At 49.3% G+C, this 24,698-nt stretch overlaps 1 protein-coding gene and 1 non-coding gene across 2 annotated transcripts in view; one reads left to right on the top strand and one right to left on the bottom strand.

Annotated features, from left to right (window-relative positions):
* Positions 1-6,255: 6,255 nt before the first annotated feature.
* Positions 6,256-24,698, bottom strand: part of OSBPL10 (oxysterol binding protein like 10) — a 311,518-nt gene continuing 293,075 nt past the window's right edge. The window contains exons 9-12 of the mRNA XM_065932925.1: positions 16,022-16,208; positions 13,946-14,128; positions 9,790-9,943; positions 6,256-7,608 (exon numbers count right to left, since the gene is read on the bottom strand). Of these exons, the coding sequence (XP_065788997.1) occupies positions 7,564-7,608; positions 9,790-9,943; positions 13,946-14,128; positions 16,022-16,208 (569 nt within the window). The 3' untranslated portion in view covers positions 6,256-7,563. The remainder of the gene's footprint in view (positions 7,609-9,789; positions 9,944-13,945; positions 14,129-16,021; positions 16,209-24,698) is intronic.
* On the top strand, positions 12,325-12,431 carry LOC136167978 (U6 spliceosomal RNA). Its single transcript, XR_010663147.1, has one exon. It is a non-coding gene; the product is annotated as a U6 spliceosomal RNA (small nuclear RNA).

Here is a 24,698-nt window from a genome sequence, read left to right on the forward strand (position 1 = left end):
GTGAACACTGCAGTGCTGATTACAATAGCCAAGACATGGAAGCAATCCCAATGTCCAACAAATGAATGGATAAGGATGGGTATATATACAGAATGGAATATTACTCAACCATTAGAATCAAATAATGCCATTTGCAGAAACATGGATGTGCCTGGAGATTATCCTACTAGGTTAAATAAGAGAAATACCATATGATAGTACTTAAGTGGAATCTAAAAAAACTGACATAAATAAACTTAAAAAACAGACTCACAGACTTAAAAATTAGTTTATGGTTATGAAAGGGGAAAGGTGGGTTGGGATAAAGGTGAAAGGTGGAAAGTGCGGTTTGGGGTTGGAATATACACACTAATATATATGAGATGATCAACAAAGACCTACTGCATAGCACAGGGAACTCCACTAGATATTCTGTAGCCTTCTAGATAGGAAAAAATTTGAAAAGGAATAGGTGTGTGTGTATATATATAAAATTAAATCACTTTTCTGTACACCTGAAACATGCTACTCCAGCTCTACTCCAGTATTTAAAAAACAACAGAATGGCTATAGTGAGACTACAGACATGGAGATGCCTGGGCAGGAAATTACGGGTAGAACAACAAGAGTATCTAAGGTCCTGAGAAGAAGCTAAAGGGAAAGTCTGAAAAATTAAGACATGTATAAACAGTCACATATAAGCTGGACTTAATGGTACACAGCCCCAGACAGGACATGTGCTCAGAAAAACACAGAGAAATGTCCACCTCAGGCTGATCCCAAGGCTCAGACGCCTTACACATCAGTGAAGGTCTTCGCTAGTGTGCAGCAGTGAAAACACTGGGATAGATGGTTTTTTTTTTTTTTTTCAAATGCCCAGTGTTCAACAAAATATCACAAGAGATACAAAGAAACAGAAAAAACATGGCCTGTATAATAGAGGAAGAAGAAAACAGCAATCATCTTTAAGAAACTGGCATCAGATATATTAGACAAAGACTTGGAAAGCCAACTGTCTTAAGTATGCTCATAGGAATAAAACAACAAACTAATTCAAGAAAATACAGAGTATCAACTAAGAAATTATCTTTTTAGAAAAATCAGATTCTGGAGCTGAAAAAATAAAAGTAGAGTGTTTTAACAGGAAGAAAGAATCATGGAGAGGTCAACTGAAGTTATGAGGTCAGTTCAGTTCAGTCGCTCAGGCGTGTCCGACTCTTTGCGACCCCATGAATCGCAGCACGCCAGGCCTCCCTGTCCATCACCAACTCCCGGAGTTTACTCAAACTCAGGTCCATGGAGTCGGTGATACCATCCAACCATCTCACCCTCTGTCATCCCCTTCTGCTCCCAATCCCTCCCAGCATCAGGGTCTTTTCCAGTGAGTCAACTCTTTGCATCAGGTGGCCAAAGTACTGGAGTTTCAGCTTCAGCATCAGTCCTTCCAGTGAGCACCCAGGACTGATCTTTAGGATGGACTGGTTGGATCTCCTTGCAGTCCAAGGGACTCTCAAGAGTCTTCTCTAACATCACAGTTAAAAAGCATCAGTTCTTCGGCACTCAGCTTTCTTTATAGTCTAACTCTCACATCCATACATGACTACTGGAAAAACCATAGCCTTGACTAGACGGACCTTTGCTGACAAAGTAATGTCTCTGCTATTTAATATGCTATTTAGGTTGGTAATAATTTTGCTTCCAAGGAGTAAGCATCTTTTAATTTCATGGCTGCAATCACCATCTGCAGTGATTTTGGAGCCCCCAAAAATAAAGTCTGACAGTGTTTCCACTGTTTCCCCATCTATTTCCCATGAAGTGATGGGACCAGATGCCATGATCTTAGTTTTCTGAATGTTGAGCTTTAAGCCAACTTTTTCACTCTCCTCTTTCACTTTCATCAAGAGGCTCTTTAGTTCACTTTTTGCCATAAGGGTGGTGTTATCTGCATATCTGAGGTTATTGATATTTCTCCCAGTAATCTTGATTCCAGCTTGTGCTTCCTCCAGTCCAGCGTTTCTCATGATGTACTCCACATGTAAGTTAAATAAGTAGGGTGACAATATACAGCCTTGACGTACTCCTTTCCCAATCTGGAACCAGTCTGTTCTTCCATGTCCAGTTCTAACTGTTGCTTCCTGACCTGCATACAGGTTTCTCAAGAGGCAGGTCAGGTGGTCTGGCATTCCCATCTCCTTCAGAATTTTCCAGTTTATTGTGATCCACACAGTCAAAGGCTTTGGCATAGTCAATAAAGCAGAAATAGATGTTTTTCTGGAACTCTCTTGCTTTTTTGATGATCCAGCAGATGTTGGCAATTTGATCTCTGGTTCCTCTGACTTTTCTAAAACCAGCTTAAACATCTGGAAGTTCACGGTTCACGTATTGCTGAAGCCTGGCTTGGAGAATTTTGAGCATTACTTTTAACTAGCATGTGAGATGAGTGCAATTGTGTGGTAGTTTGAGCAGCATTCTTTGGCATTGCCTTTCTTTGGGATTGGAATGAAAACTGACCTTTTCCAGTCCTATAGCCACTGCTGTTTTCCAAATTTGCTAGCATATTGAGTGCAGCACTTTCACAGCATCATCTTTTAGGATCTGAAATAGCTCAGTTTGAATTCCATCACCTCCACTAGCTTTGTTCATAGTGATGCTTCCTAAGGCCCACCTAACTTCACATTCCAGGATGTCTGGCTCTAGGTGAGTGTGAGTGATCACACCATCATGATTATCTAGGTCCTGAAGATCTTTTTTGTACAGTTTGTCTGTGTATTCTTACCACCTCTTCTTAATATCTTCTGCTTCTGTTAGGTCCCTACCATTTCTGTCCTTCATTGAGCCCATCGTTGCATGAAATGTTCCCTTGGTATCTCTAGTTTTCTTGAAGAGATCTCTAGTCTTTCCCATTCTATTATTTTCCTCTATTTCTTTGCATTGATCACTGAGGAAGGTTTTCTTATCTTTCCTTGCTATTCTTTGGAACTCTGCATTCAAATGGGTATATCTTTCCTTTTCTCCTTTGCTTTTTGCTTTTCTTCTTTTCACAGTTATTTGTAAAGGCCTCCTCAGACAGCCATTTTGCTTTTTCATATTTCTTTTTCTTGGGGATGGTCTTAATTCCTGTCTCCTGTACAATGTCACAAACCTCCATCCATAGTTCATCAGGTACTCTATCAGATCTAGTCCTTCAAATCTATTTCTCACTTCCACCGTATAGTCATAAGGGTTTGATTTTAGGTCATACCTGAATGGTCCAGTGGTTTTCCCCACTTTCAATTTAAGTCTGAATTTGGCAATAAGGAGTTCATGATCTGAGTCACAGTCAGCTCCCAGTCTTGTTTCAGCTGAGTGTATAGAGCTGCTCCATCTTTGGCTGCAACTGGCCATCTGTGTATGCCCAGAAGTGGGATTGCTAGGTTATATGGCAGTTTTATTTCCAGTTTTTTAAGAAATCTCCACACTGTCCTCCATAGCAGCTGTACTAGTTTGCATTCCCACCAACAGTGTAAGAGGGTTCCCTTTTCTCCACGTGCACCCCTATGTTCATCGCAGCACTGTTTATAATAGCCAGGACATGGAAGCAACCTAGATGCCCATCAGCAGACAAATGGGTAAGGAAGCTGTGGTACATATACACCATGGAATATTACTCAGCCATTAAAAAGAATTCATTTGAATCAGTTCTAATGAGATGGATGAAACTGGAGCCCATTATACTGAGTGAAGTAAGCCAGAAAGATAAAGACCAATACAGTATACTAATGCATGTATATGGAATTTAGAAAGACGATAGCGATAACCCTATATGCAAAACAGAAAGACACAGATGTACAGAACAGACTTTTGAACTCTGTGGGAGAAGGCGAGGGTGGGATATTTTGAGAGAACAGCATCAAAACATGTATATTATCTAGGGTGAAACAGATCACCAGCCCAGGTTGGATGCATGAGACAAGTGCTCGGGGCTGGTACAGTGGGAAGACCCAGAGGGATCAGGTGGGGAGGGAGGCAGGATGGGGGATCGGGATGGGGAATACATGTAAATCCACGGTTGATTCATGTCAATGTATGGCAAAAACCACTACAATACTGTAAAGTAATTAGCCTCCAACTAATAAATGGAAAAAACAAATTAAAGTACGTCTAAAAAAAAAAAAAAAGACTGGTGGGAAAAATATCAACAACCTCAGATATGTAGATGACACCACCCTTATGTCAGAAAGAGAAAAGGGACTCTTTAGTTTCGAACTCTTGATGAAAGTGAAAGAGGAGAGTGAAAATGTTGGCTTAAAACTCAACATTCAGAAAAGTAAGATCATGGCATCTAGTCCCATCACTTCATGGGAAATAGATAGGGAAACAATGGAAACAGTGGTTGACTTTATTTTCTTGGGGTTCAAAATCACTGCAGACGGTGAATACCGCCATTACATTAAAAGATGCTTACTCCTTGGAAGAAAAGCTATGACCAACCTAGACAGTATATTAAAAAGCAGAGACATTACTTTGCCAACAAAGATCCCTCTAGTCAAGTAGTCATGTCCTAGATGTGAGAGTTGGATTATAAAGAAAGCTGAGTGCCAAAGAACTGATGATGCTTTTGAACTGTGGTGTTGGAGAAGACTTTTGAGAGTCCCTTGGACTGCAAGGAGATCCAACCAGTCCATCCTAAAGGAAATCAGTCCTGAATGTTCATTGGAAGAACTGATGTTGAAGATGAAACTCCAACAGTTTGGCTACCTGATGCAAAGAGTTGACTCATTAGAAAAGACCCTGATGCTGGGAAAGATTGAAGACAGCGGCAGAAGGGGATGACAGAGGGTGAGATGGTTGGATGGCATCACTGACCTGATGGACATTAGTTTGAGCAAGCTCCAGGAGTTGATGATGGACAGGGAAGCCTGACTTGCTGCAGTCCATGGAGTCGGAAAGAGTCGGACATGACTGAGCGACTGAACTGAAACAAAATAGAGAGTCTCACTTCCAGATTTCAAAACTGGTACTGGCATAAAATCAGACCTATGCCAATGGAACAGACTAGGGAGTCCAGGAATAAATCCTTCACAGATCATCAAATTTTCGATAAGACAACCATTCAATGGGGAAAAGAGTGTTTCCAACAAATGGTTCCAGGAAAACAGGATATCGATATGCAGAGTCATAAAATTGGACACTTACCTAACACCATATACAAAAGTTCACTTGAACTGGATCAAAAATGTAAAACGTAAGAGCTAAAACTATGAAACTCTTAGAAGACAACATAAGGGGAAATTAGATTTGGCAATAATTTCTTGGATATGATATCAAAGCACAAGATGAGCCACGTGGGAAGCCCAGGAAAAAACTGGACTTCATGAAAGTTAAATACTCGTGTGCATCAAAGGACAGTTATCAACAGAGTGAAAAGTCACCCCACAGAATGGGAGGAAATATTTGCAAATCATGTACATTAACAATATAGAAAAGAACACAATTAGAAACTCTGCAAAGGACTTTAACAGACATTTCTCCAGAAGATACACAAATGGTCAAGAAATAGATGGGAAAGACGGTCAACATCACTAAAAATCATTAGGGAAATGCAAGTCAAACCCACAATGAGATAACTCTTCATACCCATTAGGATGATTGTTGTAAAAACAATGCAATTCTGCAGAGGCACAAAGGTGGCTTTCAAGGTGTGGACAAACAGGTCTCTTTCCCCAGGCAGTGGGTACATGGGTGTTTATAAATATTCCTGAAACTGTAATATGCTTTCTGTAATTCTTTATATGATGTTTCACAATATTTTAAAAGGCAAAACGAACCACCCCCCATGGCCAAAAAAAAAAAAGAGAAGTGATGGACCTCCATTTTTTACCTCCCAGATAGTTTATGCCCTGGTATAAGACTGGAAAACCTAAAAATACAAGGTGATTACTTTGCAGTCTCCTCATTATAGATTTCCCTCTCAAAATATATCTATTCTGCTTTCCATCTCAGAAATAAAATGATTCCACTTTCTTCTCCTAGATGTCTTAAGACAATTAACCAGAACAGGCTTACCTTATCATTTTGCCTGGTAAGTCACTTCTCAAAACAAGACCATTCCCTGATATAAGTTAAATTTTCTTATGACCTTATCAGAAAATATCCATATATGATGTAAAACAGTTTTGATGGAAATATAATGGCTGTTCACATCAAATGAACACTAATCAATAAAAGATGAGTTCATGCAGAGCCACCAATTTCAACAGAACTTTGGAATCCCTGAAAATCAAGCACAGACACGCAGATAAGTAGAGTATTTAATCGAAATATATTTGTCTAATGTCTACAAAGTGTGAACAATTGGTCTTAAGAAAGCAGACGAAAGGCACAGAATTCGTATTACTACAGAGAAGCATTCATGCTACTGGATTGTATAAATATTCTCAGAGTGGCACAGTAAAAAATAAATTAAGCATTGAGCAAAGATCAAATACTTCATTTTCTCCTTGCTTTATATTCTGGTCATGTCTTGACCTCATTTGTAAAGGCTGAAGACTTGAACTGAACTGAAACCATGGAACACTTAGGCAGGCTGTATGGATGTTTTAATCACAGTGGTTTCCTTGCAGAGTTTGGGTCAAACAAGAGAGGGAGATGTGCTTAAAAAAAAAAAAAACACAAAACAATTCACTGGGTATTCTTTTCTCTTTCCCCAAACGAAATACAAGGCTGTGGCAGTGCATGTTTGTATGTGCATGCGTATATCTCACTTCTAAAGCCCTTTTTCCAAAGATAAAAGTAGTGAAGTCTCCACAGGACTTGTTTTCTACCATGAAAGCAGCAGCTTTTGAAAACTATGACTAGTGCTTTGAGCATAAGAAATCATCAGAGAGCTTCTGGGGCAAGGACGTGGGAGGACCATCCCAAGGCAGGCCTGGCTGTGGGCTCTCCCAGGGGGCGCTCCATCCGGGAAGGCTCCAGCCTACACCTTTAACAGCTTCCTACCTACTCCCCATCCCGCAGGAGATGCAGATGATCTGTCTTGAGCATGGACAAATAAACAACGAAGTTGGGGGCAGAGTAGGAATCACAGCCATGATGTGAAGTGGCAGCCACCTTCCACCAGGCACGAGCCACCTTCCACCAGACGGATGGCAGTCTGGCCACGCCCGTTCACCTTCGTCTGGACAGGACTTGTCGACTGGAGAATACTTTGTGAGTGCAAAACATTTTTTGGCAAAAGTGAAAACTAGAAAACTTGAAACCTCATTGATTAAAAGGAGCTCATAATCACCCACGTCGCTGTTGGTAAGTGCGGTGCTTCCGTGTGTAGTGATACCCAGCAGACGGAGCGCATGCGTGTGAACAGACGGTGTGCGGGGAGCTCTGCACACAGACACATGTGCACACGCAAGCCCACATGGCTCTTGAATAAGCTCAATCCCACGGCAGAGTCTGGGGGCGCATCGTTCACAACAGAATCTCTCTCTCAGGTACCGCGTCTTGAGTGTTCTCAGGTGGTCTCAGGGAAGACCCGCAGAACCTTGATACCGTACCACTTTAATTCCTACAAAATCAGGGCTATTTCTGAAAGCTCTGCCTCTCCAACCATCAGTGTGCCTTCCACAGGGGGTTGAAGTACACCCAGCCGTCACCCTGCAAGAGACAGGAGGACTCGTCAAGACGTGGGGACTGTCGGCGAGGCGAGGGCAGAAGCAAAGGGGTCCTCCCCGCCCAGCCCCGAGGGCCCTGCGGAGCAGCACTGGCTCCCACCAGCCCCTGCCTCGCTCCCCACGGCGCACAGCCCAGCCACGCTGCTGGTCTCACCAACCCTCCTGGCGCCCCTGGGACCTTCGCATCTGCCACTTCAGGAGGAAACCCCACGAAATGACCAAAACAACACAGAGGCGGCGGATGGCCTGTTTGGCTTCCATCAAGGAAGATTAATTGGCCCCAAAAGAAAAAGCACCTTGAAACATTAGGACAGGAGGGAAAAAAAGGATGGTATTTGGATGAACGGACAAGAAAGAGAAAACACAAGGGCCTGAGCAGGAAGAGCCTGCCCAGGGCAATGACTTTACAGCCCGCTAAAGGCCACAGCAGGCGGCAGCCCCGGGAGACGACACCAGTCACACACGGCACCGGTGAGGAAAAGCCGAGGCTCCCAGTGGCATGGCGCCCGGCGCCCGCCTAAAGGAGCATACTGCTCAGCAACCAGGCTGGGGTGGTCTGTATCCTTTAGGTGTCCTCAAGCCTCCGTTAGAAACTGACTGGCTTTTAGTAGGGGAAAAGAATGGGGCTTGCTGTCATTTTACTTCTTCACGTGCAGCGTTCCACAGAAGCCAAGCCAAGCAGTTGTCTCTGGGAGACGATATCCAGCTCACAGTCGGATCCTGGGGGATCCCGTTACTTTGATGTGTCGATGTGACCAGCCCCGAGTTAAGTTTTGTTTCTGAGCCTGAGAGTAAGGGTGTTTCTGGAGGAGGGTGGCATGGGTGGGGTGAGGTAGATACCCTGCCCCCGTGCGGGGGAGGGGATAACCCCATCTCCCCCAGCCGGAGTGGAACTGAAGGTGGAGGAGGTAAGGATCGGCCTTGTCTGTCCTGCCTCACTCATCTGGACTTCTGCCCTTGAGCTGAAGTTCACACCATTAGCTCCCCAGGTCTCAGGCTTTAGACTGAATAAACCACTGGCTTTCCCACAGTTCCAGCTTGCAACCCACAGATCTCGTAGCTTTGCAGCCTCCGCCATCTCATCATAAATCTACATGAACTCCTATCTCCTGTTGGTTCTGTGCTGTTTCCCTGGATAACCCTAATATAGTCACCTGCCCTGGGCAAGCCCTCCAGACAAGGACCCGCTCAGTGTCCCCAGGCAGGCTTCCTGTCTAAGGCAGCGGCCAACCGTGATGCTGACACTCAGCCCACAGTCCTGGCTGCAGCCTCTGGGGGTGGTCCCAGCCCACCCAATGGTCACCCTCTCTCCCTGCAGCCTTCTGGCTACTTGGGGCCATGCTTCCTCAGAGCGCAAGTCAGACCCCGCCAGCGCCCGGACAGGAAGAGTCCAGACAGACTGCCACTGGCCCTCAGTGTTTAAACCTTTCAAGATTCCTCGACACCAGCTAAGTATCTGATCTCCCACAGAAATGCTGATTTCTGGCTTCTCGTGAAGAACTGGGTCATCGGCCTGTGATGGCCTGGAGGTGAGTAGTATCCACCCCTTCAGGTACCGACTGGGGTCTGTCTGGTCCCCACCGGCCTGTTTCTCTCATTGACTGTCTCAGACTCCTGACCCCCTGCCTGAAAAACTCTGGCTCCTGCACTTTTGTTGTTTCCAATTATGTTCTCAGGATGCTGCCCAGCTGCGCCACAAAGATTGGGCACGCGGCGCTTTGACCAGCAGGTGGGCAGGGTGCTGGGTCGGGGAAGTGGTTTCCCCAGGATTCGTGGTGACCTGGGACAACCCTCCCCCGCCCCCCACCGGTCTGTCCCTCCAAGTCCGTTCCACTGGCCCCACAAGAGGCAAAGCTCTAAAGAGGTGCCTGTCATAGGAAGGTCCCAACCTCCCCAGGTGAGGAGGTGGGCTGGGCCGGCCTTTCCCACTAATCTGCTATAGAAGGCAGAGCAGCAGGTCTGCGGTCTCTGCTAAGCGGACGCGACCCGAGCCGCGGCCCCCATGTGCGCCTCCCCGCCGGCGGGGCGCTCCTCCACGGGAAACGTGAGCGCAGCCGGCTCTCAGGGCCCCGGGGCGGTGCCCGGTCCTCCCCCGCCCTCCCTGCCCGGCCCGCGGCCGTGACGGACAGCCCGCCCACCCCGCCCCGGACGCCGGCCGGGTCACCTCCTGGATGAAGTACTTGGGCCGCCAGGCCGCGCGGAGGTTCTCCCGCTTCCGCTCCTCCGCCCGCTGCTTCTCCTCCAGCCGCCGCTTCTGCTCGGTGGCCGCCTCCATGTCCCCTAGGCGCAGGCACTGGGTCACCTCCCGCCAGAGGTTCCTGGGGGAACACGGGGGGCACAGTTAGCAGTCAGGCAGGGCCAGCGGCCCGAGGCTGCGGTCCCGGGCGAGGAGGGCCGGGAGCCCCATCTGCACCCAACTCTGAATCCCCTCTGCCCTCCCGGGCTCTGAGAGCCCGGGGACCAGTCTAGGGGTGACGGGAGGAATCCTGCTGCTCCCGCAGACAGAATCCACGCAGACCCTGCCACGCGGTGGGCACCTCGTTTATAGGCAGTTTACATTAACTCATCATCACAACACCCCAGTGACACAGACCTGATGTTAGGACCCCGTCCTAAAGCAGAGAAAACAAGACCCCCACCAAGGGCAGCCAGCTGCCGGAGGTCAGCAAGCTGATGGATGTAAACAGTGGCTGCTCCCGCAGGGGAACCCCATACTAGGAGTTACAGACACCAGAGGATCCACCACCTGCCAGTGTCTACATGCAAAGTTAGACTCATTCATTCATTCGTTTACTGGAGAAGCCATCGGCTTCCCTCCTCAGGAAACACCTCCCCCCTAGTCCCACCCTGTGCTGGAGCTGAGGGGGAGGACCCGCATTTAGGTGAAGGGGACACTTCCTCACTTTCTCATATCAGGACAGGCCCAGATTCCGCACAAAGGAAACAGCAGACTTCTCCACAGCGAGCACGCCCTCCCTGGCCTGGGGGACACGGATGCCTCTGCAGCAGGCTGAGCACAGGCGCCCTGTTAGCTCCTAAGCCAGGGAGTCAGCAGTGGAGTGGCCGAGCCGGCCAAGGCGGCAGCCCTCCTGGGGAATCCGAGTCCAGACGGGAGCTGGGCTCAGGCTGCAGAGGCCAGACTGCCGCCCCCGCCCCTGCCCCGGTCACTGCCCCACCCCACAAAGCGCTGGGGACAGTGGCGTCCTGGCTCCCAGCGCACACAGGAGAAAGCTCTGGAGCGGGGCAGGAAGCCAGCTCTAAGCAGGCTCCCAGCCCTCGCTCTCTCTACCACACCCTGAGAGCTTAGAGGGGAAGAGGTGGGCTCAAAGAGGAAAGGGGGCTGGGAAGCAGACAGGGCGGGCTGGTTGCTGCCTCACACTGGCTTTTCCATTGCCCCCACCTTCAACACACATCTCGTGCAGAGGGAACAACCGGGTGCCCCGACATCCAGGGTGGGGGTGCTCCCAGGGCAGGACTTCCCCTGACAAGTCCCATCATAGGATAGCGGCCTCAAAACTAGAGGGCAGAGAGCCCCCGCGGCTGGTGAGCAAGGAGCCAGCCCACATCAAGGGCTCAGCCCATTCATTCACAGGCTCCACCCGGAGCCCCTTAGAGGGGCAAGCCAGGGCTCACCTGGGAAGGCACTGAATTTCAGGCCAAAACGCAGGGCAGAAAAGCCTCCAGGGCTGGGAGGGTAGGCGCAGGTCAGCGTGAAAAGCAAAAAGGAAGCCCAGGGGATCCCTTATGGAGAGCAGGGAGGTCCTAGAGGCCAGGGGTGGTCAGCAGCACCCCGAGGAGCACGCAGGCCAGGCTCGGGGCATCGTGAGCATGCTGACGGGGGTGGCTGATGAAAAGCAGCTTCTCTTCCCACAACGGGGCAGGGGTTCCCTGCCACGGGGCAGGTGGGGGCCGGGCCCCTATGGGGCTGAGGCCACCAGGCGGGCCTTCCTTGGCCTCCACAGGTGGGGCCTGGCTGGCCGGCATGTAAGCGGGCTCAGGTGCTCCGAACGGCAGGCACCGCACCTCTGGGCCATTCCCACCACGGGAAACAAGATGGGTGGCTGGGTTTGCCAACGGCCCAGCTCCACGTGGCAGGGAGTCCACGTGTGTGAGACAAGAAGCGTCCACCCCCGCCCCTCTCCTGTTCCACACTCCATCCCCTATCCGCTCTGCTCCAGGCAGGGGCCGGAGCTCCCGGCTCCAAGAGGCTTCCTAAGGACCAGCTAAGGCACGGACGTCCTCGGAAGCTCAGCCCACGGGAATCACGGTTTGGTGATCAACAGCCACGCCAGAAACAAGTGGGGCTGTGACAGGGACCGCAGGGCTCCTGACTGGGGGGAGGCGTCATCGGAGGCCACGTGGGCGGGGGTCGCGTCCCATCACGGCTCACTGGGCTGGGTTCATGCCCTCCCAACACAGAGAAGGTTACACTCTCATCAACGGGCACCAGTGGATGACTCCTAGCTCAAAGCCAGATTTCCCGAACACCGCAGCCCTCTTTCTAGCAAACTCGGTGACAACGTATGATTTACACACACTGGTATCCCTGGCTTCATTTCCACATAATAAACACTGTTCCAATTTGGTGGCAAACTCTTCTGGTCATGGCAAACCCTTTCACGGGGTCATCTGTGATTTCATGTTAATCCCATGTCATCTTTCTATAGAGCAGCATGCTTTTCAGTAAGAGCAGAAGCCAGTGCTCGCTTCGGCAGCACATATACTAAAATTGGAACGATACAGAGAAGATTAGCATGGCCCTTGCGCAAGGATGACACGGAAATTCGTGAAGCGTTCCATATTTTTAAGGAAGCTGTGGTACATATACACCATGGAATATTACTCAGCCGTTAAAAAGAATTCATTTGAATCAGTTCTAATGAGATGGATGAAACTGGAGCCCATTATACAGAGTGAAGTAAGCCAGAAAGATAAAGAACATTACAGCATACTAACACATATATACGGAATTTAAATAGATGGTAGCGATAACCCTATATGCAAAACAGAAAAAGAGACACAGAAGTACAGAACAGACTTTTGAACTCTGGGGGAGAACGTGAGGGTGGGATGTTTTGAAAGAACAGCATGTATATTATCTATGGTAAAACAGACCACCAGCCCAGGTGGGATGCATGAGTCAAGTGCTCAGGCCTGGTGCACTGGGAGGACCCTGAGGAGTCGGGTGGAGAGGGAGGTGGGAGGGGGGATCGGGATGGGGAATACGTGTAACTATATGGCTGATTCATGTCAATGTATGACAAAACCCACTGAAAAAAAAATAAATAAATAAAGTAACTGAAAAAAAAATAAAAAAAATAAAAAACATTTTCCAAAAATCAAAAAAAAAAAAAAAAGAGCAGAAGCCAGCAAACGTTCTCCTGTAGAGGGCCAGCGAGCCAACATTTTAGGCTTTGCAGGCCATGTGGTCTTGGTCACTACTATTTCACTAGTATTGTCGCAAGACGGTGGCCGTAAACAAGACGCAAACATGTGAACACGGCAGTGTTCCCACAAAATTTTACAAAAATTGTTTACAAGGTGCAATCTGGCTTGTGGGGCAAAATTGCCTGAACTCCTGGATTTAAAAATTTTAATTGCACATTTCCAGAAGATTCTGCTTCTATACCTGCATAAACATCACGTTAAGTGACTGTAGAATATTCATGTGACAGAGTGGATTCTCCTTTACTCACTTAACCTGTTTTCTCCAAATCACTGCACTGTTAGATGGTTTCTGTTTGGTGTTTAATGAAAAAAACATACCCAAATTTCATTTTTAAAACCTTTTGTGAATTGAAGGAGTCTCCCTAAGATGAGATTCCAGAAGCAGACTATAAGATAAAGGAGAAGTCACTACTTTAAAGCTACTGGTCCCTGCAGCAAACCTGGCACCTTCCTGCACAAGACACAGAGTGTCAATTTTATCACAGTTTTGCCAGCACAGAATTTTTTTAAATTATGTTGCTAATCTGGTAAGAAAAAAAAGTATCTCATTGTTTAATTGCATGGTTTTTTGATTACTAACATCTCTCTGTACTTAATTTAGTGATTACATAACAGACCAGCAGAGCTGACAACTTCTTGTAAGACAGGCAGTAAAGTCCGGGCGGGCTGGGCTGTCTTCACATTCTGCCCCATGATTGCAGAACAACTAAACTGAAAGCGACAACCAGTCTCTTTCTGAGTGACACCCAGAGGATAGCGCTAAAGGAATCAGAGCATGATTCTGGCCCCGTCCCCTGGGACGTCCTCTCTGCCAGGGTCACGTGCTGAGGTCTGCCAGGGTCACGTGCTGAGACAGCAACGCTTGGCCCCACCTGGACTCCATGGGGCCCTGCTTCTCCAGGGGGCGGATCTTCTTGGGGTACACGGGCAGTGTGGTCGTGTCGATGACCTTGGTCTCCCCGTTGTTGTACGTGAACTCCAGGGTCCCGTTCCACTCCCCGTGGGCTTTGCACACGATGGTATTGGTGGGATTGTGCTTCACTTCTGCTGTGACCCTGAATGAACGAAGAGTGCCGTGAACACACTGTGAGTCTATCAGAGCACAGACTGATTTCTACAGGTGTGCTCACATGGGCAGATTTTTTTTTAATGGGGCTGCTCTTTTGCTCAAAGACTAGCTCTTAAAATGTAATCTAACATCCTTGAGCAGATAAGGAAAGCATCAGTGGGCCAACAGGTAGATCTGAATAAAGTCTAAGGATGCAGCAATGTTAACTGCTTAGTTTTTGTTAATTGAAGTATACTTAACTTAGAATGTTGTGTTAGTTTCAAGAAAACAGTGGTTCATATAGTTACACACACATACATGAACATGTATATATTTTTTCAGATTCTTTTCACTTATAGGTTTTAAGAAGATACTGAGGTGAGTTCCCTATGCTATACAGTAGGTCCTTGTTGTTTACCTGTTTATATAAAGTATGTATTTGTTAATCCCAAAGTCCTAATTTATCCCCTCCTCAGTTTTCTCAGTTTGTTTTCAATTAATACTGTTTTATTGATTTTTGACAATAAATTAGGCAGTTTAAAATTATACATGCTTTATTGATCTTTATTGTGAGTTCTTTAGTTGAATCTCATCAATTTCTTAGTTTTAATAAACATGCAAAGGTTTTGCAAAATGTTATTATTGGGGTGGAAATCACCCTTCTTCCTCAAATCACACCTAACAGTGTACATTCTGGGACCTCTCTGGCGGTCCAGTGGTTAAAATTCCACACTTCCAGGGCAAGGTGGTGGGTTCGACCCTGGTGGAACTACAGTCGCTGGTCAGGGAACTAGATCCTGCATGCTGTGGGATGCGGCCAAAATTTTTTTTTTTTAGTAATAATAATAGTGTACACCTCAACCACCAAAAGAACGTAAGAGTCTCAGAACTTTTCGATCACTAAATGAGGGCGACTCCCTGCAGCCTGGTTTACCAGGGTCCCGGTGGAGGTGTGTGGTCCCTCGCCTCGCCCACCCAGCCCGGGGATCAGGGGCTCAGCTCTCAGGGAAGGCAGAGCCCACTCCCTCTCCCTAGGAGCCTGCTGCAGGCAGAACAACACAGCAGGAATGGGAGGTGGAGGAGGCCGGGTCCTCTTTTCCTAGAGGCCACGCTCCGGATGAACGTGGAGTTTCTGAACACAGGCCTGGAAGCATTCCCCCTGAGCCTGGACACGGCGGGGGCCCAGGGTGCACCCAGGACCCTCTGGCCGACCCTGTGGGAAGGGCGTCTGTGCTGTGCCGGTCACGCTTTAACAACCGGCTCGCCACGGGGGAAACACCCGGTTTGCAGCCCTTTCGTGAATTCCTTCCCTGCCCCAACCTTGGCGGATCTCAAGCCACCAGGCGGGATGAGGGGCTGCAGAACTGGGGAGAGACACACACAGTTGGCTCTTAGGAGCCAGTGTGTCCAGCCTGAAATGGCCAGGAGGGGATTCACTGTCCGGGGGGCACTCCAACACCCCTAGGGGAACGCCACCCAGGACAACTTTCCAAGGGAAAGGTAAAAGGCGGGGGCTTGCTTATCCAGTGATCTGCTCCAAAGGGGGAGAGACTTAAAGCCAGAACCATGAAAACGAGGTGACGCTCCGCTCCAACAGCGGCCGTCTCCTTCCACGTCTTAAGGCATGCTTCCTAGCTTCCCAAAGGAGAGAAAGAGTCCTGCCCTCAAAGACACGGGACTCAGGGTGTTGCGTGGAGCTCATGGACCGACTGTGTCAGAACAGATCAGGCGGAGGCCTGGGGAGTGAGAGCTGACAGTGACCCCAGAAGCCCTGATCTCTGCACCTCGCCGGACTGGGAAGGGGTCAGAACTCTGCCCCGGAGACCAGGCTTCGGATGGAGAGAAGGGACCTGGGGCCTCGTGATCAGACGGCCCCGGGGCGGCCCCGGCCGCCGCCTACCTGTGGACCTTGCCGCCGTAGAAAGGCTTCGTGTGGAAGGTGACGGTGGCCGAGTAGCCGGTCTTGGCGCAGGTGATGCTGACTTTGCCTCCGAGCTCCACCCAGGGGATGGTGAGGATGGAGCGGGCGTAGGCGCTGGGCAGGGTGAACACGTACTCCTCCCCGTGCTCCAGGAGCCGCAGCACACCTGGGGGCAGACGGCGCGTCAGGCTCGCCACGCCGCACGGAGGGTGGCTGCTGAGACCCAGCGGGGCCCTGCGGGGCTCCGTGGGGCCCCCGCTCCTCATCGGCGAGACTCCAGCCCCCCGGACCTTCCCGGAGGTCCAAAGGGCAAGTCCGAACAGCTGCTGACCAAGAAAGGAGCATCTGCACTACTGACTACAGCCAGGACCCGCAGACAACCTACACATCCACCGAGGGATGGATGGACTAGAGGTGTGGTACACGTGTACAGTGGAGTATCGGCCACAAAAAAAGAGCGAAACTGAGTCATTCAGAGAGATGTGCACAGACCTAGAGTCTGTCATACGGACTGAAGTAAGTCAGAAAGAGAAAAACAAATACCATATATTCACACATATACATGGAATCTAGAAAAACAGCGCAGATGGACCTAGTTCCAGGGCAGGAGTAGAGCCACAGATGTAGAGGAGACATGTGGACCCTGCACACAGCCTCATCTTGTCAGCAAGCCCACCCTTGAACTACTGAACTCCTCATCCCATCCTCCTGGGTTGGGACACACCGTTTGGAGGCCAGGAACCCACCGTGTCCTCCTTTGCCGGGCAAAGCAATAAAGCTATTCTCTTCTACCTCACCCAGAACTTGGCCTCTGAGATTTGATTTGGCACCAGGGCATAGAAGCTGAGCGTGCTGCGTCACTGGGGCCCAGAAGGTGCAAAGATGAGAAACCAAACCTGCTCCCGCCACGGACGTCAGGCCTCCCGCCTCCGCAAAGGCCAGCTGTCTACCTGCCGCTCCTCTGCGTACCGTCCTCTGCTGCGTGTCAGGCACCCAGAACACACAGCGAACCAGACTGACTCATTCTCTGCCCTCAAGAAGGTGAAAAGAAAGGTGGGTGTGACTGAGGGGCCAGCAGAACCATGACTGTGATGAGGAGGCAAGCGGAGGAGCTGACCTGGCGGGACAGACTTCCCTGGGGAAGGGACACAGAAACTGGGCTAAGGGCTGAGTGGGGGAGGACGGGAGGGGAAAGTCTCAGGTTGAGGAAGGCATGTGCAAAGGCCCTGTGGTGGGAAGAAGCCAGGTGAGGACGGGGTGGGGGTGACGGGGGCTGAGAAAAGGCCCCTGGGGGAGAAAGGGAGGCTGCTCGGTCTACAGGGGCCAGACTGCATCTTTAAACTTCGAAAAAGCCTGCTAACGAGTTCCGCCTTTATTCTGAGGACAACAGAGACACCCTCAAAGGTTCTCAGGAAGTTAGCAATCAGAGTGCATTGCTTCTGCCACCACCTAGGGGAGCCCACCCTGGAAGCCGAGCACTAGACTTGGAGAGCTCTGATCCTCTTGCAAATGACGTGGGGTTCTCTCTTTTTCTAGGGAAAAGAACGATAGTTTGGATCAAGTTCTCAAAGGCCGCTGTGACCACGGCTGCATGCACCATCTCCCCAGGCTGCTAGATGGCGGGAGCATCACTGTCCAGCTCTCGCCTGCTGCGCTCCCCCCCGAGGCCCAGTGCCTCCCTGCCTGGCAGAGGCCTGGGAACTGGCAGGATGGGCTTCCTGAGGTTTGCTCCCTGTGAGAGCCTTCCCGGCCTCCCACCCCGCCTGGGGCTCTGCCTCCTGTAGAAGTGCCCTCCGAGCTCCACTCCTGTCCATGCTGGCCTGGCAAGGGGCAAGGTGTGCTTCCGCCCAATCCACGCGACCAGGAACATCAGTGATGTCCCTTCCCTGGACCTCTGGCTCCTCCACCGGGAAGAATAAGGAGGCTCAGTGCACCCTGGGGACCCTTTCTGGCTGCCTGGGGCTCCGGCCTTCACAACTACTCACTGAGCATTCCTCGGTGAGAGTGAAGAAATGAAAACTCAGCTGGCACTTCACTATGAGGCTAGATAAGCATCTAAGTCAACAGGCCTAGGTTCTACTCAGCCGTGAAAAGAATAAAATCACATTTTCAGCAACACAGATAAAACTAGAGATGATCATACCACGTGAAGTAGGCCAAACAGAGAAAGACAAATAAATACCACATGGTACCACTGATATGTGGGGTCTCAACTATGACACAAATGAACCTATCTACCAAACAGAACTTATCTGTGAAACACTCTGCTTATTTAACTTATATGAAGAATACACTGTGCGAAATGCCAGGCTGGATGGACCACAAGCTGGAATCAAGATTGCCGGGAGAAATATCAACAATCTCAGATGACACCACTCTAAAGGCAGAAAGCAAAGAGGAACTAAAGAGTCTCTTGATGAGGGTGAAAGAGGAGAGTGAAAAGCTGGCTTAAAACTCTACATTCAAAAAACTAAGATCATGGCATCTGGTCCTATCACTTCATGGCAAATAGATGGGGAAACAATGGAAATGGTGAGAAACTTTATTTTCTTGGGCTCCAAAATCACTGCAGATAGTGACTGCAGCCATGAAATTAAAAGATGCTTGCGGCGTGGAAGAAAAGCATTGACAAACCTAGACAGCATATTAAAAAGCAGAGGCATCACTTTGCAGACAAAGGTCCATATAGTCAGAGCTATGGTTTTTCCAGTAGTCATGTACAGATGTGAGAGCTGGACCATAAAGAAGTCTGAGTGCCGAAAAATTGATGCTTTCAAATTGTGGTGCTGGAGAATTCTCGAGAGTTCCTTGGACAACAAGGAGATCAAATCAGTCAATCCTAAAGGAAATCAACCCTGACTATTCATTGAAAGGACTGATGCTGAAGTTGACGATCCAATATTTTGGCCACCTGATGCGAAAAGCCAACTCACTGGAAAAGACCCTGATGCTGGGAAAGACTGAGGGCAAGAGGAGAAGGGGAGGACAGAGGATGAGATGGTTGGATGGCATCACCGACTCAATGGACATGAATCTGAGCAAACTCCAGGAGATGGTGAAGGATAGGGAAGCCTGGCATGCTGCAGTCCATGGGACCCCAAAGAATTGGACAGAACTTAGTGACTGAACAACAACAACAGCAACGAAACATAAGAAGACTCACAGATATGGAGAACAGAATTGTGGTCGCCAAGGGAGAGGGAGCTGAGGAAGGGGTGGGGTGGGAGGCTGGGGTTAGTGGATGCAAACTATTATCTATAGGATGGATGACCAACAAGGTCCCACTGTATAGCGCAGGGAACTACAGCCAGTATCCTGTGATAAACCATAGTGGGAACGGATATGAAAAAGAATGTGTGTATATGAATATACATAGAACTGAGTCACTTTGCGTACAGCCGACAATAAAATTAAAATAAAAAAATCAATCAATCCATCGAGCTAGAATTTGCCCAGCAGAGAGACACTGTGGGTGTGTCTGTGCCCCCTTCAGCCCTGGGGAGCTCGCCAGGAGAGTCTGGAGGTACAGCGGGGTCACGAGTGCCGAGTTTCCAAAGCCCACGTAAAGATGGGCTGGAAGAGTCACTCCGTTTACTCTTGGAAACTCCTTGAATCGCCCATGAGCCACAGCTGATGGAACAGACCAGGCTTGTCCAGAACCCTCACCCTCACCCCGGTGAAGTCCTGTCAAGTCAGACCTGCCGACGCACAGACAGCAGGCCGGGTGAGCCCAGGAGCAGCTGCGTGTGGCTGGGGGTCAGTCTCCCCCAGCGGGGCCGGGTGCTCACAGGAGGCACATGGAGAAGCGAGGATCCCTGAGAAAAGCAGGCTTACGGGGCCACTCAGGATCACAGGCGCAGGACTGAGGGGCAGAGATCGCAGCAACACTGGAATCTCTCCCTCTCACCCTCTTACATTACGTCAATCCCTGTAACATAAACGCATAGGCCGCACGGCTCCACTCCACCAGGTACACCGAAATTCAGAGCACGCTGACCTCTGCACCATCTTAAATTACAGCATCTTCCCCAAAGCCACGCCTCAGACCTCTCCCTCCTCACTGTCCCTCCTCCCACAGCCCAGGGGGCCAAGATGCCCCAGGCGACCCCTGGGGCCCTGTCCTGAGATGCAGGCGAGGGTGGACCTGTGTCTCCCAGGAGGACCTGCTCCTTGTCCCTGCTCACAGCTCCTGCTCAGGACCCTGGGGGAGTATGGGCAGGCCTGAGTTTCATTTTCAAGGCTACTTGCGTCCTTCCTAGAATTAAGCTGCTGAAGATAGAGGCAGGTGGCAAGTTTCAGCTCATGCCGAACAGATCTAACACCAACAAGTCAACAGGGACCGGAAGTGGAAGCTGGGGAGAATGAGGCCCCCGCTGACTCCCCCACGCCCCGGTTCTGCTCAGAAGCCTCTGGCTCCCCGAGCGCTGCCACACCCTCGAGGTCTCAGGGCCTGCGGCAGTGAGGAGGGGCCCCGAGACCAGGAGGAGGAGGCTGTGGGTGCCTCCGTCACCTGCCTTCAAGGGCCCAGAGAAGGCGGCTCTCTGTCCCCCATCCCTGCCCTCCTCGCTGACGGACTACGTGGCAGTCCAGTCCTCCCAGGGGACTCAGGTGTCCCCGAGAGCACCACCCCACCCCTGCCGTCCACACTGCCCCCCACCGTGGTCAGCCCTCCCAGCCTTGGGGACCCCAGCCCATTAGCACATCCCGTGCTGGCCTCTCTGCAGAGCAGGAGCGTGCGGCAGCCGTGAGCGCCACGTGCTGGGTCTTCCTGCTCTCCTTCACGGGTATAAACTTGGTGAGCTAGGATCAGACAAGTTATAGCTCTTTAGAACGTATTTAACTGGAGCATATGCCTGGAGATGGTTAGATAGCATCACCAACTCAATGGCCATGAACTTGGGCAAACTTCGGGAGATAGTGAAGGACAGGGAGGCCTGGCGTGCTGCAGTCCATGGGGTCACAAAGAGTCAAAAGCAACTAACCAATAACGTTATGTCACCATTTTTTAAAAAAAGTCTTAGATGAGACCTTCCCAGGTGGCTCAGGGGGTAAAGAATCTACCTGCAAAGCAGGAGACACGGGCTCAATCCCTGGGTCAGAAAGATCCTCTAGACTAGGAAATGGCAACCTGCTACAGAATTCTTGCCTGGAGAATCCTATGGACGGATGAGCTTGTGGTCTGAGTCCCTGGGGTCGCAAAGAATCAGGCATGACTGAGCACAGATGAGACCTTAGGTCAGTAATCCCCAACATTTTTGGCACCGCACCAGGGACCGGTTTCATGGAAGACAATCTTTTCACGGATGGGGGTTGGGGTGGTGGTTTGGGGATGATTCAAGCACATTACATTTACCATGCTCCTTATTTCTATTTACATCATCTCCATCTCAGATTGAGGCGTTCGATCCTGGAGGTTGGGGACCCCTGTATCATTCTAAGTCCTCCGTCCTTCACCAGCCTGGTGACCTTAACTCCTCTGCCCTTCAGCTGATGCAGGGGTAATGGTACCCACGCCTCACCGGGATGTGAAAAGGTGACCCTGAAACTCAGCTAAGAGCACACAGCTACGATGCCAGGATACTGATCACTCCCCACTCTCTGGGCAGGTGAATTCTTAGCAGTACTTCTTCCACTCGGGAATGAAGAGGAACTCACAAAGTCAGGTGATGGGTGATGCTCGTGGGGGAAGGGAGCCAGGTGGGAGGCAGCCTCCACCTGTCCAAACCAAGGTGAAATTTCCTGCAAATCTATCCAAACCAAGGTGAAATTTCCCTCAAGTTCACTGAAATCAGAGGAGCGAGCCCCAGAGCAAGGCTAATATACTGCACTGGTGAGACCACCTTCCTGGGCTCTTTTCTGAAAACGCATAAATGTGTCCTCACTCATTAAATCACCAGCAATTATGCCTTCTCAAGACTCTGTTTTCAAGACTGCATACAAAAATCTGTCCCTAATAACGAATAAAAGACTATATTAAAACTAGACTTGCAAACGGGCTCACAAATGAAAGCTCCTTTTTAATTGGCCTAAGAGTTGAGAGAAGCTGAAAAACACTGAATAATCCAGCTTTCCGGGCCATGGCTAGTCCTCAAGCTGGGAGGTTTCTGCTTCAAATCCCACCCATTGATTTATCAATAAACGTAAGGCCAAGCATGAAGACTTTGAAACTGACATCTCTAAAATAATTTTGAGGAACCAAAATATTCCAACAGGACGTTGACTCTGGAAAGAAAGCACAGAAGCACGGAAAATGACTCCAGGGAACTAGTCTGCAGGCCCTGGGGTGCAAGCCTTCATGGGCAAACCAGCCCCGCCCTGTCCCCATGGACCTGTGCATTGTGCGCTGGTCTGGAGTTCTGGGGGGCAGGGGTTTGCAGACCAGCTGGATGAGCATGTCCCCAGCAATCTGGTGGGTGCCAAGCAGAGGGACCTGGCCTTTCACAGAGCGATGTCACCTTGGGGAGGGCTGAACAACGTCACCCATAAGGCCCCTCAGTGTCAGAGCTGAGAGGCCATTCAGGGAGGTCTCTGAGGAGCAACTAGGAAGACTCAAGGCACAATGAAGCACTTGATAATGGCATTTTATCACAGCCAAACACTCCACAGCCTTAAGGCAATCATTTAAAGCTTCCCTGGGACTTCCCTACTGGGCCAGTGGCTAAGACTTCACGCTCACAATGCAGGGTGCCCGGGTTTGATCCCTGGTCAGGGAACTAGATCCAACATGCTGCAACAAAGATCCGACACAGCAAAATAAATTTTAAAAACTATTTTAAAAAAATAAGATTAGCACATGTAGTTAAGTAAAAAATTTCAAGTGGACCCATCTCATTTTTAGAATGAAGGGCTGAAAAATGTCACTTCAAGTCCAACCAACAAAATCACAGAATATCCCTGATCAGTGCAAAGAAGTCAGTGAGGCAAAGAAAAACAACCCACACCCCCAGCCCCACCCACCCACAACCCACCCCCCAAAGGAGCCTTGAGCACAATAACCACAATCTTGGAAGTCTGGTATTCTTAGAAGCATTTTCCTGATGGTTGAGACTGACTGAGGGGAAACTGGGTCTTTTCTGATGGGCAGGACCATGCTCAGTAAATCTTTAATCCAATTTTCTATTGAAGGGAGGGGCTGTGTTCCATCCCTATTATTTGCCCTGAGGCCACTATGGTGGAGGTAATGAAGATAATGACAACTTCCTTCAAAAGGCCCCAGGCAGGCACTGCCACACGCAGTGACCCTGATCCTGCAGCAGGCCACCACCGACCCATGCCTCCGCCAGAGACTCCTGGACACTCATGGGCAAGTCTGGGTCAGTCCCTTGTGAGGTCACTGCTCCTCTCTCCTGGGTCCTGGTACACAAGGTTCTTTCTGTTTGTGCCCTCCCAGAGTCTGCTTCCCCAGTCCTGTGTACAGGCCATGGTGGAGAGTTCTGACAAGACGTGGTCCACTGGAGAAGGGAATGGCAAACCACTTCAGTATTCTTGCCTTGAGAACCCCATGAACAGTATGAAAAGGCAAAAAGATAGGACCCTGAAAGATGAACTCCCCAGGTCAGTAGGTGGCTGATATGCTACTAGAGATAGTGAAGAACTAACTCCAGAAAGAATGAAGAGACAGACCCAAAGCAAAAACAACACCCAGTTGTGGATGTGACTGGTGATGAAAGTAAAGTCCGATGATGTAAAGAGCAGTATTGCATAGGAATCTGGAATGTTAGGTCCATGAATCAAGGCAAATTGGAAGTGGTCATGCAGGAGATGGCAAGAGTGAACATTGACATTTTAGGAATCAGCAAACTAAAACGGACTGGAAGGGGTGAATATAACTCAGATGGCCATTATATCTACTACTGTGGGCAGGAATCCCTTAGAAGAAATGGAGTAGCCATCATAGTCAACAAAAGAGTCTGAAATGCACTACTTGAATACAATGTCAAAAAACGACAGAATGATCTCCGTTTGTTCCCAAGACAAACCATTCAGTATCACAGTAATCCAAACCTATGCCCCAACCAGTAATGCTGAAGAAGCTAAAGTTGAACGATTCTATGAAGACCTACAAGACCTTCTAGAACTAACACCCAAAAAAGAGGTCCTTTCATTATAGGGGACTGGAATGCAAAAGTAGGAAGCCAAGAGATACCTGGAGTAACAGGCAAATTTGGCCTTGGAGTACAGAATGAAGCAGGGCAAAGGCTAACAGAGTTTTGCCAAGAGAACGCACAGGTCATAGCAAACACCCTCTTCCAACAACACAGGAGAAGACTCTACACATGGACATCACCAGATGGTCAATACTGAAATCAGACTGATTATATTCTTTGCAGCCAAAGATGGGGAAGCTCTATATAATCATTAAAAACAAGACCAGGAGCTGACTGAGGCTCAGATCATGAACTCCTTATTGCCAAATTCAGACTTAAATTGAAGAAAGTAGGGACAACCACTAGACCATTCAGGTATGACCTAAATCACATCCCTTATGATTATACAGTGGAAGTGACAAATACATTCAAGGGATTAGATCTCATAGACAGAGTGCCTGAAGAACTATGGATGGAAGTTCGTGACATTGTACAGGAGGCAGTGATCAAGACTATCCCCAAGAAGAAGAAAAGAAAAATAGCTGTCTGAGGAGGCCTTACAAACAGCT

This window comes from Muntiacus reevesi, chromosome 4 (assembly GCF_963930625.1).
Source record: "Muntiacus reevesi chromosome 4, mMunRee1.1, whole genome shotgun sequence".
Lineage (NCBI taxonomy): Eukaryota > Metazoa > Chordata > Mammalia > Artiodactyla > Cervidae > Muntiacus > Muntiacus reevesi.